Source organism: Protopterus annectens, chromosome 8.part0, assembly GCF_019279795.1.
Source record: "Protopterus annectens isolate FY-2018-M chromosome 8.part0, PAN1.0, whole genome shotgun sequence".
NCBI classification, from domain to species: Eukaryota; Metazoa; Chordata; order Ceratodontiformes; family Protopteridae; genus Protopterus; species Protopterus annectens.
Genome location: NC_056741.1, coordinates 1,917,170,568 through 1,917,186,995, shown reverse-complemented (window position 1 = coordinate 1,917,186,995; position 16,428 = coordinate 1,917,170,568). Strand labels below are relative to the sequence as shown.

General features: G+C 40.9%; 2 protein-coding genes across 2 annotated transcripts in view; one reads left to right on the top strand and one right to left on the bottom strand.

Annotated features, from left to right (window-relative positions):
* The window catches only part of NUDT21 (nudix hydrolase 21), a 704,082-nt gene extending 693,952 nt beyond the window's left edge, over window positions 1-10,130 (bottom strand). Inside the window, exon 1 of the mRNA XM_044081417.1 lies at window positions 9,884-10,130. Coding sequence (XP_043937352.1) covers window positions 9,884-9,999 — 116 coding nt within the window. The 5' untranslated portion in view covers window positions 10,000-10,130. The remainder of the gene's footprint in view (window positions 1-9,883) is intronic.
* Window positions 10,131-10,209: 79 nt separating this feature from the next.
* OGFOD1 (2-oxoglutarate and iron dependent oxygenase domain containing 1) overlaps window positions 10,210-16,428 on the top strand; it is a 690,104-nt gene continuing 683,885 nt past the window's right edge. Inside the window, 1 exon segment of the mRNA XM_044081419.1 lies at window positions 10,210-10,593. Within this exon segment, the coding sequence (XP_043937354.1) occupies window positions 10,437-10,593 (157 nt within the window). The 5' untranslated portion in view covers window positions 10,210-10,436.

The window sequence follows — 16,428 nt, the reverse complement described above, 5'->3', positions numbered from 1 at the left end:
TATACTAAAGATTTACCCATGGTTGGTGTGGTTTAATCACGAGGGCAAAGTGGGTAAATCTTCAATATACCACACAGTTGTTGGTCATTGTAATTATACAATGACATTAGTTTAAAAAAATTACTTTTCTTAAATAAATGTCTCTGTGTAACGGAGCAGTGGTGGTGGTCTTTGTTGTTGTCATATCCTGTAGCTTTGCTGATGTACTGTGCATGCATATAGAACTTACGTTCCCACACTTACAAAAGTACATCAGTGGATGGGAATAGCTCAGTTTCTTTTAATGTTGTTGTGTCTTTCGGCTTTTCCCGGTTAGGGGTCGCCACAACAGAACTCCAGTCTGCTAATGATTGGCAGTAGATTTTTACGTGCCGAGTTGCCAGCCCTGACGCACAACCTTAAAAATGAAGGTACGCCCATTCACGCACGTCTCCACACAGAAGACGCTCTGAGAATCGAACAAGACAACATCGTACTGTGAGGCGACAACGCTACCGCAGCACCACCACCGCGGACATCTCAGTTTCTTTTAATAATAATGAAAAAAAAAAAAAACTGTGAAATTCAGACAGTTTAGAGGTACAAGAGAAAGAAAAATCAAGTGTGTATGTATTTTCTCTGCCCTCTATATGTACCTCTTGACTTGTTAGCTCACAAAAAAAAAAACAGAAAGCCTTGGCATCCACAAAGTCTCCTCTAATTTTTGCCCTGGAACTAGACAAACTTTCAACTTAAGCACTCAAGCCATTCATTTCTCAGCCCGGCACTTGCTCAAAACTTATAGCAAGTACTTATAAACCCTAGCACTAGACCCTCCTGTACTGTACAGAAGGACAAGGCTCTCTATTCGAACTTACCAGCCATCCAGTAAAACAGTTCACTGTACCTATCCAGGCATGTCCAAAGGGCAGTGTCAGGTGTACTCTCCAGTCCAACTGGTGAATCTGGGCATTTTGAGGCAATGTTACAACTGCCTCACGTACACAGACAACCCTCTCCTCCTACCACCAAACACTAATACATGCAAGAAATGCAATTATATAGCCAGACTGGAGGCTAAGCTCTCTCAACCCAAGACTGGATCAAACAGTCAATAGGAGGAGGGAAATACCGCCATCACACCACCAGTCTCACACAGAGCCATTAAACTAGCACTGGCAAAAAAACACACAAATACATGAAAACATAGTAGGAGGCTCTAAATAAAAATCTGCAAAACCAAGAGACCACCAAAGCAAACATCCAAGCAACCTCCACCCCTCCCAACACAAACCATGAAACACATACTTCACAAAACCAGTGTGCCATGCAATCACAGCCTTTAAGGCAAAATAACACACCCAACATACTAGAAATAGGTGACTCTATAGTCAGGCACACTGGCGTCCCACTCATTAGGCTGAATAAGGAGAAGGTTACTTTCAAATGCCTGTCTGTGCCAGGATCCGCCACATAACACAAGCACTCAGGTCACTCCAGAATAAGTACAAATATGACTCTGTCACTATCCATGTTGGTGTGAATGACCTCAGCCGTACCTCCCTGGACTACATGAAGAGAGACCTGGAAGAGCTCTCTGTTCACATAACCCACGCCGGTATGACCATGAGTAGCATCTTGTCCTCACCAAGAATGATACACCGGTATAAAGAAAAAATCCTCTATTTCAACAATTGGCTAAGTTTCTGGGGACATTCAAAGGGGATCCAGTGCCTGTCCGCCTGGGATGACATGCTCGACAAGACACGCTGCTTCGCTAGAGACGGCTTGCGCCTGTCACCCTTAGGCTTTTGAATACTGGCCAAGGCTCTTGCCACCCCATACTGCCTTTTTTAGGCAAGGCTCAAAAGACAAACCCACCGCCGTAAATAGCACAAGTAACAAAAAACTGAGTGTAATGCTACTCAATGCCAGAAGTCTAAACCTCTAAATGCACGCACTTGAGGCACTCCTCAGTATGGAGGAAATCGATATATGTGCAGTAACAGAAACCTGGTTTAAGGCTCCAGAGAGCACCCCAGCACTATTAGGCTACAATTCATACCATACATTTCGGCCATAGAACCCAAACCGAAATACAAAAGGTGGGGGCATATCCATATTCATCAAGCATACCCACACCTCCAGGTTAGTGGCACAGCATGATGCTTAAGAGATCATCCACGTGCAACTAACAATGGGCAAAACTGCAATTCAAGTTGTAGCTTGCTACAGATCACCCACCATGTCCCAGGACTCCCATTCAGCGTTTCTGGAAACACTGGGAAACAAAGGTCCTTCCAAACACCCTAATATTGGGTGATTTCAATTACCCAAACGTTAACAGGGAGAACTACTCAAGTACTAACTCCCTTGCCCAACATTTCCTAGAATTTATAAAATTAAATGCCCCAGTTCAACTGGTCAACACTCCCACCAGAGGTGACAACATATTGGACCTGGTCATCACCATGAGCGACTGGTGCTCCACACCAGAGGTCAACCCCTCGCTGGTTAGATCTGACCATAATCAAATCACTTTGGATATCCACATTCCGCCCCCACCCCCGGACAAGGAAACCCCTGTGAAAAACTTTTCAAAAGCAAACTTCACATTACTTAAGACCGAGGTGGAAAGTTTCAAAGACCGAGGTGGAAAGTTTCAAAGCCCCCATGCTGAAGGATAACACTGTCCAAGCTGCAAAATCCTTTACTAATGCATTCTACGAGCACCTACAAGAATGCATGCCATCCCAAGCAAAACCAAGACTCACTCCTCCAAGAAAAGGAAACCAGTCTGGTGGACTCCTGCCATAAACAAGCTATACAATATTGTTATTTATTTATTTTTTATTTTACATTTGTTAACCGGGGGTGTCTGACTGAGCCGAAAAGGCCCCTTTTCAGCAGAGGCCCGGGGAGAAAGCTCCACAAAGAAAAATTACAGATACATTTAGTTATTTAGACATGACCAGTATACACACAAATTACAAAAGACATGTTTTTACAGTGGTATGCAACATATCAGTTACAGTGGAGAGAACAAACAAAAAAAATATCAATTAAAAATAAAAGGTAATTAACAGATTTGTGGTGTACAGCTGAAATTTGGAACATAGGTAGAATACATACACAGTGCACAGGTACAATACATACATTGTAGATTAACCAGTGTTTGTGAGTAAGATTGAAAACCATCATCAAGTACTCTAGATTTAGTATGTATACCTTATCCACTTTCACTAGCCTGGGGAGCAATCATGGCATTGCCAACTTTGCTTGAGATGTTGCCTGATTAGGTCTTTAAAGGAGGCTTTGGATGATGTGTTTTGAATGCTAGTGGGGACAGAGTTCCATTTTTTAGCCACTGAACTACTATATAGCGCATCTCCAAAGCTATTGTAGCTGTTGGTGACTTCTAGTAGTAGTTTGCTTGATGACCCAAGAGGCCTTTTGGCTGAGTCATGTACTAGGTTTTTGAGGAGAGGACACTTGTTGGGGAGGTAACAGATGGCAGAGCTGATTGTAGGTTAGGCAGTTCAAGCCAGTGGAGCTGTCTCAAAGCAGTACAGTGATTAGTTCTATATGAGCAATTTGCAGCAAAGCGGGCAATTCTGTTATAGCAGACTTCCATTTTGCTTAGTTCAGTTTTGTTGAGATTAGTCAGAATGGGAGATGCATAGAGTAGGGTGGATAGAAGTTGGGAAGCAATGGCTGATCTTGTGCTGTTGGTAAGAAATGGTTTGATACGGTAGAGTGATCCCAGTTTGGCATGTACTTTAATAGTCAAGTTGAGATGACTATCAAATTTTTAGATGGGGGTCTATAGTTATTCCCAATAGCTTAGCCTGTGCCACTGAGTGATTGGAGTAGCATTTGTGGAGTAGATAATGAATAGACTGTTATCAGTGATTTGTTAGAACTGGTTATAATCATAAGCAGAGTTTTCTTTGGATTGAGGATAAGTCGGGCTTTGGTAAGGTAGTTTTCAACATCAGAAAATGCTAATTGAGTTGTTTGCAGTAGGGTGGGAATGTTTAGTGCAGCACAGATTAAGGTAGTGTCATCTGCATACTGAATGCTAGATGCATACTGTGTGGAGGTATGGAGGTCATTTGTGAAGACCAAATAGTAGTGGTCCTAACATAGAACCCTGTGGGACTCCTATAGTTATGGGCAGCTGAGAAGAGAGAGAATTTTCCCATTTCACAGCTTGGTACCTGTCAGTTATGTAGCTTTGGAACCAGGTAAGAGTGGAATTTGATAGGTGATATTGGTTTAGTTTGTTTAGCAGGATTTGGTGTGAGACTGTGTCAAATTCTTTGAACACAGCCAAAAAAAAAAAAAAAAAAAAGTTGACACCTGTAGGCCTTCATTTTTGAGACTGTTTACTGTGTCTGTGAAGCAGAGGAGGGCTGTAGTGGTACTATGGGCAGGTCTGAAACCATGCTGAGTAGGTGACAGGATGTTGCTATCTAGGACATAATTTAACATCTGGGCATGGATGCATTTTTCTAGGATTTTGGCTGGGGGGGAGGGGGGGGAGTAAAGCAATGGGTCTGTAGTTAAGTTCAGTGGAGGTCCCGCCTTTATGTATGGATATAACATAAGATATTTTCCAGAGTTTGGGCACTGTTTGAGACTGGGATAGCAATAGCATCTGCTGTGAGTTTCAAGAAATAGCTGGGGAGTAGGTTGGCTGCTGTTGATGAGGTTTTTAGTTTGGAGAGCATGCTTTTGACTGAAGTGGTGGAAACTGTATTGAGGGTAAAGCTTGTATTAGTGTTATTTGTGTTGGGGTGGGGTGGGGAGGGGATAGTGAGGAAGGAACTGTCCTGTGATACTAAGGATAGAATTGAGTTCACAAAGTGGGAGTTGAATTGTGTTTCGATGGGAACTTTAGTGTCAGCAGTGATTGGTTTGGGGATAGCCTTTTGGGTGGATTTTAATAGCTGGATTATATTTTTCCAAAATCTGCTCGGAGTTAGTGCAGAATGGCACAAAATACACTGAACCGATCAATATCGCCAACATCCTGGCAGACAGGTTCAGTGCAAACTTTCCTCCTTCTATTGGGGGTGAGAGAGGGGTGAAGAGTAAAATCCCCAAGAAGGGAAGACATCCCTGATAAGTATCAGCAAGAAACTACGATCCCTCATAAAATCATTAAAGGCAAGCTTTGAAAGAAAAATTGCCAAGGATTCCAAAGATAACCACAAGGCATTCTTTAGCTATGTCAAGAATCTAAGTAGCAATGCTCAGATCTGCTCTGAGTTAGTGCAGAATGGCACAAAATACACTGAACTAACCGATATCGCCAACATCCTGGCAGACAGGTTCAGCACAAACTTCACCCGTCTCACCCCCAAAAGGGCCCATAACCATACCAGGAGAATGTAGAGTCCCTGAAATCACAGACATTCGGGTTAAAACAGCCCTCTCCAAAGCCAAAAACATAGCATCAATGGGACAGGACGGTGTCCCAGGATGTGTCCTACATGAGCTCAAAGAAAAACTAACCCCTCACCTAAACACACTGTTCAAACTCAGCCTCTCCACAAGCTACGTACCCATAGAGTGGCTGACAGCAATGGTTATTCCGCTCCACAAAGGTGGAGCCACAACAGACACCCAGAACTATTGCCCTATAAGCCTGACTAGCTTGGTCTGCAAGGCTATGAAGTGCAGCACCATGGAACGCATTAACAGACACATTGGGAACCCCCAAAGACTGGACAATACCCAGTTCGGCTTTAAGGGCAGATCATGCCTCCTAAACCTGGTGGACTTCTTTGAGACAGTTACCAAGGCTATAGACAAGGGAAAGGTGGTACACACAGCCTACCTAGACCTCTTGAAGGCCTTCGACACCATTCCCCATTCTGGTATTACAGACTAGCTCACCAGCCTGAACATAAACCCCTACGTCACAAGATGGGTTTGCCAACTGGCTCATGGACAGAACCCACATGGTGAGAGTTGCGAGAGTTAGGTCCGACTCTAAACCGGTTACAAGTGGCATTCTCCAGGGCTCAGTACTAGGACCCCTCCTGTTCAGCATATACTTCTCAGAGGTACAGGCAATCACAGGAGGACTATGGCTGACCAGGTCCGCAGACGACTGCAAACTAGAGGCTATAATTGACTCTCAGGCTGACACAGACATCCTCCAAAAGGGTCTCACTGAGATGGATACCTGGTGTCAAAATCACGGCCTCAAGCTAAATGCCAAAAAGTGCAGTCATCCCCTTTGGATAAAACAAAAGTACCCACAAACTACCACATAGGTGGTAGTCCCCTAAATACGGAAGACATAATAAGGGATCTGGGGACCCAAGCAGATAGTAATCTCACCTTTGATAAATCACATTGCCAAAGTGGTTAGAAAATCCTTCTACGTGGCCCACCTAATCACAAAAGGGTTCGCATCCAGATCAAAGAGAGGTCATTGTGCCCATCTACTCATCACTCATGAGACCCATCATAGAGTACAACGCCCCATTTGGGATGTACCTTACAAGACACCTGCAACAGCTGGAAAGACCACAGAAGTACCTCACAGAGAGATCACTGGCTTCAAACAGATGCCCTATGCAGCTCGACTAAAGAAACTCCAGCTGTACTCGGTTGCATACCGCCTACTCAGAGGTGATCTCTGCCTGACAAACAAGGCCATGTCCAATCCAGAATTGATGGACATGCTCCACCTAAAGAAAACCTTATCCCCTCGAGCCACATGCTCTAGGGATCTAAACCTCATCACAACAGTAAATAGAACGTGCTGGAGGGATAGATTCCTATCCCAGAGACTTCCCATACGTTGGAACAAGATTCCAATCTACATTAGGCAGAGCTCCTCACTAACACTCTTCAAAAGAAACCTTGACGAGTGGATAGGAAACAGAAAGTTTACCCCGGGGATCACTTCAGTAGCTCTGCTGGACAGAGGCACAGGGAACTAATCTAAGGGAGCGGCGAAAGCAAACACTTTCTGACTAGGCTTATAAATGCCTTCAGGCAGATAGCCTAGTACCCACCTATGAACCTATATATTAATAGAAGAAATTCCCGGTGACTTAACTTTTTTTCCATTGGTTGTTGTGTCTTTCGGCTTTTCCCGGTTAGGGGTTGCCACAGCGGAACTCCAGTCCGCTAATGATTGGCAGTAGATTCTTACGTTCCGAGTTGCCGGCCCTGACGCACAACCTTCAATGAAGGCACGTCCATTCACACGTCTCCGCACAGAAGACGGTCTAGCTGAGAATCGAACAGGACGTCTTACTGTGAGGCGACAATGCTACCGCAGCACCACCACAGCAGTTAACTTTTTTCTATTGGTATATGTTTGATTTACAACAGGCACACTGGTTGGTCTGAGCAATCAGCATACATGTTTTTGAATGTCAATGACTTGTCATTGTATAAAAAGCATTATTCCACACCATATGCACACACTCCTACTTGAACACAGGAAGGAGACAAGACATATGCATATTTTATCCAAACAGGTAAACTCACTTTAGCCCATAACCACAGAAAGGTGTTTTGACATTTGTGCAGTAAAGAAAAGATGATTATGACTTGGGGAGATGGGAAGAAAACAAGGATGTCTAGCAAACCAATGGACTGCATGAGAGAAGACCCGCAACAGTCAGACATGACTATCAAGGAAGCCAGGAACAGCGCTAAATAGAGGGAGGTGTCAAGAACTGATGTGACACCCTGACCCCATATGTGGGTGGGTGGGGGGGGGGGTTGACAATGATGACTACTTGTATTCAGAAAATATAACAATAAAATATAAAAATGTTAGCGCTATTTGTATGATGTTGACTGTACAAGGTAGGGGAAGTATCAGTGGATATGTATAATTTCAGTGGGACTCAATTAGAGAGAGGATAAAACTCAGAATAAAAAAGGTTCTTGGTAATGACAATGATACAAGCACAGGAGCATTTGCATGAAAAGTAAGTCTTCAAAAAGGTTTTAAAATATACGCAAAAGGAGATATTAGTGACAACTGATGGGACAGAGTTCCAAGTACAGAGTCACTATTACCATTTTTATACTTGATAATTTTAATGAGAGCAGTTCTATTTTGTTTTTGAGGGGGAAGTGTGAACTTGCTAGTGGTACGGCATCTACCAGAGGTACAGAGAATGAAAGTTTTAATATGAGAAAGTCTAGCAAATTAGATAGCTCCAGACATTCAAGAAGTGATGTGTTCAGTCAATGCTGTTACTTGCAAACTCAACTCTGCAATTCTATCAAGTTTCAATTTAGGTAGCTGAGAGAACTGACATCTAGTTAAAATCAATGAAGCAAACATGGGAGTAGAAAGTAGGTCGATAACAGCAATAGTTTTGCATGCATATTTAGATAGAGATGGTTTCACTTTAGAGAGATCCTTAAGATGAAATAAACTGAGACCCCACCTGACTGAGTTGGTGGTAGCCACTGGCATACTGGAGATAACCCAGTGAAGTATAAATGTTTACATCTATTGATATTCATCTTTATTTTGCTACTTGTACCACTGTTTGCATAACTGTATATACTCATCCACATGTCTACTAAATATTGCCAATGAACATTGTAAACACAGTTGGATGTGCCAATTACACAGTAAAAAAATTTTAACACATTAACTCTATTCAAGCATTACTGACTGATAATACTGTTATGTCGCAATAGACTGGATTGCTGGATTTGAGGTGAAACTATTAGTTAAGTTTTATTTGGCTGCAGGAGCAGTCTGCATTTTTCCAGCCACTTCTCAATTTGTACATAGGAATGCTGCAGCTCATCCTGGAGCCTTCTGAAGAAGCAACACATAGTAGCATTGTGCCATCTGCATATTCAATTAAAATTTGTTTGGGGAGAGACTGCAAGCATTTTAAACAGAAAAAGTTCTAGGACCGAACCCTGTAGCAAATCCAATGTTTTTTGGGGGGTTGACAGTTTATCAACCCAGGAAATGCAATGGCTGAAGTAACTCCTAAACTAATTGTCTGTATACTTTGTAAAGCCTAGCTCCTTAAATCTAAGTAAGAGAACGAGATTGTAAACTGTATTAAATAGTCTGCACAGACTTAAATGGGATGCATCCGTTTCCTCTTGATTTTGTATGTCATGATCATTCACTGAAAGTAGCCACTGCCCTAAAGCTTATTTCTAAAATTAATAGAATATGAACTGCAAGTTCTTAAATCACTGGACAGACTTTTCTAGTCAGACAAAGCTACCTGGACAACTACTTTCTTCTCTAAAGGCCAGACTGAACAAAGGCCCCATCAGGAGTAAAAATTACTAACTTGATGGTTTCTACCAAGGAAGTCATAACAACAAGCAGCACAAATTAAAAATTAGACCTATAATTAACAACACAGTATTCCACATATAATCTTATTTTTAATTAATTTTGATCAGTATAAGCAGAAAAGAGAAGCATCATTTACTTCAAGAAAACAGGCATAATGTCAGCCTAGTTCCAACTAAGCCCTACCACAACACGCAGTGATGAGAAAAAAATTGCTGTGGATTTACAAAGGAACATAAATAAGCTCTTCTGAGTTCTAACCCGATCAGTACAACTAAGTAGCCGCATTTTCTCGTACAAAACAAGTACAACACAGTAACCCACACACCGGTGTAAAAATCACTCATAGATGACCAAAGTGTTTACAAAGATGTTAGAGTGCATAGACCCTAAATTTCCGGAAAGTCGGCCCACCGCAAGCTACACTCTCACGTTATTCCTGCACTACAAAAACACAATATACCATTAAATAAAATGGCCCACACACTCAGAGAAAAAGACAATCGTCCAGTACCCATCAGTTCCCCATCTACTATCCTCATCGCAAAACAACGAAAATATACGTCCCCAGTGAACACTACTTACAGATTAATTGTCCTCTCCAACGTCAGAGGCTTGGTTTGTTGAATGTACTTATTGCCGAACTGGTTAACACCACGCGGCCAACCAGTCTGCGAACGATTTGGGGGTACAACAGACATCTTTATTCCAAAAGGACAAAATTCCACATAAACAAGCGTCAGTACCAGAACAACTTGAAAAACCACCTCCCGCCAATGAAACAGAAAATCCAAGTAAAACGAGTGTCTATCTCGGACACAAGTCACAGGAAGCAGATTACGTTTACTTCCGATGTCAATAGTGCTCGACTACGTAAAAAAAAGAGAGGTTTTGTTAGCGTCAGTATACTACCTATTGAAACACGTACTACTGTAATCCTGTATTAGACTTTCTGGTGGCTGAAATGAGAAACATTTGTAACGTTTGGCAGATGAAATTCTCACTACCCCAAGAATTATCAATGTTTAATAGAATTATGGGAAACGCAGTTCAAAGTAACTGACCCCGGTTATTACTTGAAAACTGCAATACGGCGCATCTTTATGGTATGTAACTCGGGATCCTGTAAATTTTAAAGATGAGTGGAAAACGACGACATTCTTATCCTCAGCAGCAGGAAGAGTCCGGTAAAAGAAAAACAAAACGGGAAGAGATACCTACACTAGCTGCACAGATTAAGGAAGAGAGATGCGGCGTACAGACAGCGTGGAGCCGTAAAGAGAAGTGTAGCAGGAGTAAGTGAAACACTCAACGTCCCTGATTGGATTTTCTTTTTTTCCTGTGTCATACAAAAAGGTGATGGAAGTTTTGGCGTCTGGAAACCCCCCTCACCTTTGCCCGGTACTACTTGCTCTGTTCAAATATTTGAGGTAGAGGTTAGCAATTATGTTCCCCTCATACATTTGATCCTCTTAATGCAAGAAATGTGGGCAAAGCTTGACAAAATGGGGATACAAATAGTGAGATTTTTTAAACATTGCTCTTATAAACTTGGAAAGTTGCTAGAGTAACAGCGTTTGTTTTAATATACATTTTCCGAAGGATTTGAAGTCTGAAACTCAAACGTATGTCATTATTTAGTGACTTCAATCCTGAGATCATCCAAGTGATTTGCCAGGAAAACGGAGGAATAGGCGAAAAATTAGCCTAAAATCTGGGCATTCTGCGAAAATCTGTACAGTTGAGAGGTATGAGTTCCACTACCACTTGCAGAAAACGTGTATTGGTCTGCACTTCGGTGGAAGTGCAGACATGAGGTTACTGGCAGGGTCTTAAAGTCAACCTCCTTGACCACAACCAACGCACTCTGAAATTTATAACAGTTATTCTCCACCTAACATAATAACTTACTCCCTTTGTTGTTGTTTGTCTTTCGGCTTTTCCCGGTTAGGGGTCGCCGCAGCGGTACTCCGGTCCGCTGATGATTGGCAGTTAATACTTCCTAAGAAATTCTCTTAAAGTATTATCTATACTCTGTTTAGTGTTGTTAGCCTGTCCTACTGAAACTAAAACAATTAACTTCCTATGTCTTACACTTTTTTTATTTGTATTGTTTAATCTTACCAAATACTTTACCAAAATGGTAACCTTTTGTATATTACTAGGAGTGTAAAAGCAACTGTTATTAAATTGCTTTCAATATTGGAGCTTTTCTCCCCGGGCCTCCGTTGAAAAAGGGTTTTAGTTCGGTTGGACACTCCTGGTCAACAAATATAAAATAACCTTGACATAATTACAGGGGCGCATATGGTTCGTGGGTATTAACTGTCATTAGAATCGGGTGGTAATAAGCGTGTAGAGTGAAAAAGTCTGAGACATGCCTTATTGCTGCTTTGCTCAAGAATTCTGGACAAAGCTCGTGCCGGGGGTTCTAAATGTTACATATTACCGTAACTATTGTATAAAATTAATGAACCGACAGGTTTTGCGAAAAAGTGTATTTTCTGAAGAAGTATGAAACAAGTGCCTACAATTATTAACTGACTTTATAGTACCAGAAAAAAATAATAAATACGAGGGACAAGGCAAAAATAAAGTACAATTGAGACACTTGCGTTTGTTGGCAAGATTACGTTCAGGTTTTGTTTTTATTCTAGGGTTCAGGGGTCATGTGTCGTTCTCTTTGCCTTCCGTGCTGCAACCGTGTCTCCGGTATTGTAGGGTCAAATGGCTTTTTGATACTAGCCCAACTACTTGTGTGGATGCCCTAACTGTTTGTTTTGTTTATTCTTTTGATAACATTGTGATTGAAATAGTCTCGTGGACACACTTCCACCACCAATTAGTTACCACCTTTTCAAATGCCCAAAGTGGGACATTTTTTGTAGAAACATGACCTTTTGTAGGAGAGAACATAACCCACAGCCAGTGCAAGGGACAGAACTTTACTTTTTTTGCCAAAATAATAGGTTATTCTTACAGCATTTGAATCGCGTATGCTATTTCATATAACATTAGGTGTTTCAGATATAAAAATAATTTTTATGCAACTATTAAAAAACACTTAGGAGATGTGTGTGTGTGTGTGTGTGTGTGTGTGTGTGTGTGTGTATATATATATATATATATATATATATATATATATATATATATATATATATATATATATATTTTCTCCTAAAGTCTCACGACATTTGTCATTTTATCTTTTTTCGCAGGGCACAATTGCCCAAGGAGGGACAAGTGGTAACGCCTGTACTTGATCATGTCCCCCCTAAAACTGGCAGTTTTGGGAGAAAAGGTGGCGGATTAATTCACCTAATAAATAACAATAATAATTAAAGTTGTAGACTCTATTTCACAAACTAAATGTTAGTTGACATTGTCTGTCTTATTTGAGTAACTTCTGGGGTTAATAGTATTGGTGATAAAATGTGCCCCTGATTTATTATTGGAGGTTTCCTTTATCCAGGAGGTAAGAAGAGGTTGAGAGCTATATCCCATCACGATTGGGTCTCAAGGCAAAACACAGAGGAGAGCTGTAGCAAACAGTATTTAGTACGGCAACAAAATAAACTAAAGAGTGGTAATTTAGTGAGTAGGCAACACGCAGCACTTAACTTTTTTTTGTACTATACATATTGAGTTTGAGATCCTTATATCCAACGCAAGGTGCAATGTAATATAACCGATTTATGTGTTACGTTTACATGTTTGCATTGTGCTTTTGTTTCTGCACAGCTGTATAAAGTATGTAACTGTGCTGCAAGATATGTGATCTGCAATATTTTTTGTACTCTATTCTTATTAAAAAAACAATATGTGTATATATATATATATATATATATATATATATATATATATATATATATATATATATATATTGACCCGCTCAAAACGCTTGAGGATGGAGCAGAACGTTTTTTTTATACACACTATAGAGCTGTTTCTGTCTTAATTTAATGGTCACCTTACAAGAAGAACCTTATAAGAAGCATACCTGTCACCACTTCCTGCCGTAAAACCACCGTGTAGGATGGAAATAAACCCGCTCTCAAATGCCTAATAACCACAAACCTACATCTGTTGGAGGAAAAAGGGTGCAGCCAGAACCAATAAATATTAGATGTCACTCAAGTGCAAATTAATTGACATCTTGAGATGATGGCGGTCAGTACTAATCAAAGACTTGAAAGGAGACCAGTCAGACCAGTAAACGAACAATAAAGCACAAGCCATCTCACGGAAGTGATCAGCTCCCTGAAAACAAACTTGATCAACCTCTGTAGCTTTCAGTCTGTGGTACCTCGGCCTCCCAACTTCCTCAGCTTGCCTGCTACCCAGTGAGGTGTGTAAACAAAGGTCCAACCCTCCGTTCAGGTCCCATTCCACCAGGGGTGGACAAAGCCTGCCTGACTGACTGTATAGAAACTGGACTGCACAGGTCTATGCTTCCTTCCACTAGCACCACCTTTCCAGATGTATTATTTCATATCTGCTCTTCCACCGTAGAAGAGTGATCTGTCCCCCCTGTCCTGTTGCACTTCTGATAGGATTTCAGAAAGCCTGCTGTTGATCATGTACAAACTCTGACATGCCCATGTCTAATATGTGCAGCCTGTTTGCCTGTACATTGATGTCTGATGTTGAATCACAGCTCCGCTCAGTAATTTTACAGTTATGTCATGCCTTCCTGTATGCAATACGATAATGCTAGATTTATCTGTCTTGCAGCATGAACTTCCTAGGCTCTTTGCAGCTGTCTCCAGTGCAGCCTTGTCATACCCAGTTATTGTATGTATCTTTCCTGCTTCAATCCCAGGTTGTCTCACCATGGCTCACAAAACTCCTGTCTCCAGTGGCCCTATCTTGGCATCTGCAAAAGAAAAAAATCCTTGGTTAAAAGAAGTCATACCTGACATCTTTTACACATTTGTGATTTATACCTGCCTAGCTGCATTATTTCATTTTCTGTTGCTTCTTTATCATGAGTGTAAACTTGACAGAATACTGAAGGAGTGTAATGTTATTTCATCATTGCCTATGTCCCAGTTATCAAAAGTTTTTTTTTTTCCCAAAAACTTCCCTAAACTGATAACTGTGTAGGAGATGGCCACCTACGTGGCACAAAATGGAGCTATCTGACTTGTACTCCTGAGATTAAAGGTCCTAAGCCATCCTGTTTTAATATGTTACTTTCTGAGACCCTTAGCCTTTGCCATTTCCTTTTTCTTCCCCTGGGTAGTACCAGATACTAACTGCATTGTTTCTAAGGCATTTGGCCCCTAATGTCCAAGGTGACTTTCCTTGCACTGTCTGTGAAATCATATAAACACCACAAAAGACTACTGAATACAGTGTTCTAAATAACCACATCTTATACACTGAGCTGCATACATACCTCTCTGTGACCCCAAGTCCCCTTAAAGGTGTTAATAATGCTCATGGACATAAAGTACCATTCCTATTGATTCTTTTTGGTACACCCACACAATATCAACATAATTTCCACTTTGAGCTTCAGCAGTAACCTACCATCCATGGGCCTTCTTGATGGTAGCCAATTGCTATCATTTTGCTCCCACACTACCTCATAAAACCTTGTCATGGTACCTCTTCCCTCCTTTAAAATAAGTTGAATCCCCAGAACAGTACCCCCCCCCCCACACACACACACACACACACATACAACCATTTGCTCCTTATTTCCAGTTAGTAATAACATGGTTTCTTTTTTTTTCTCTAAATTAAACTCATCCAAACAAGTTTCATTTTAAAACTTCTTACTGTAATTATTTCCTGTGTGATGATGATTAGTGAATTAGTGTATACAAAGCATTGCTTGGAATTTTATGTCTTTTGGGGGGTGGGCGAAGATGGACTTTTTTATGGTCTTACCCCTTGACTATCACTGCTCCTGTTTTCTTTACAGGTAATTACCCTTGCCAACATTTTTCTCCCACAATTACTACCTGTACCTGTAAAAGAGGGTGTAACTCTTCTAGAAGTTTCTTCTTCAGTTATGCACTCATTGAAGCTTATTTTGTGAAACTAAGCTTTCCTAGTTAACCCAGCAAATAACTATTAACTATACAAACTAATATAATGACATCCGTGTCAACCTTCAGTGCCTATCATTTGTAATGTAATGACATCATGTTCAGCTTTCAATTGTTATAATTTGTAATGCATTTTTATAGTATCCCTTATTAATTCACTCTGTTCACCAACTTAAAGTCCTGGTAAGTATTCATCCTCTACTTCAACCAGGTAGTCCTCGCCCCTTGTTTTTTGTTGTCTTATCTCTGAGTTCTCTGAAAACTGCTTCTTTTCTGTGAACGTTCCGTGTCAAACAGACAAAAATCCTGTTTTCCTATATTTTGTTTTAAAATTAAAATATACACAGATCCCCTGGCAAGCCTAACCCTTGTGCGCTTTGTAATTGTATACCTACAAAATGACTTAACAAGGGGGAGAAAAAATTGTTGCACTCTGTTATTCTGCATTTGTTATTCCTAGCATGCAGAAGCCATGAAGAGCCAGTTCCTTCCTGGACCTGTGTTCATTGCCACAGAGCTCACAAAAGGTTGGCATCCACAACACCAATTCCTGAGTGTTTGGTTTAAATAGTCCCATCCTGACACAAATAAGTACTTTTAAATAACTTATAAATGTGCAAAAATTCAATTTTAAAGTACAGCTGCTGCATTTTTAATTATTTATTCTATTTTTCTGCACTTTGTCATTGCAAACTGCCATTGCTTTTCACAGTGACCTTGCTGCTGGTTTCTCTGCATTGTTGTTGTTTAGAATGTGTATTTCCTAGCTAGTTTGTTTGCTTGTCCTCTTACTATTCACTTTGGGCTAATTCTAGTGTGGTTTTATGTTAAGAAGACTTGGGACTATATTCTAGTGGCAGTAGACGGTAACCTGCTCTGTTTAAGCTTGGATTTGCACAGGAAGGCTTTAAGTGAGATTTTTTTCCATTGGCCAGCAGGCTATTTAGTTTGCCTGTTTTCTCTGCCTCTAAAGTTTGCACACTTCACACAGTTGGTTTTAATAGTGCCATGTGTAGATGTAGGCACCTAGAATTGACATTTCCTTATAAAACTACCTGTGAAACTTTTTAA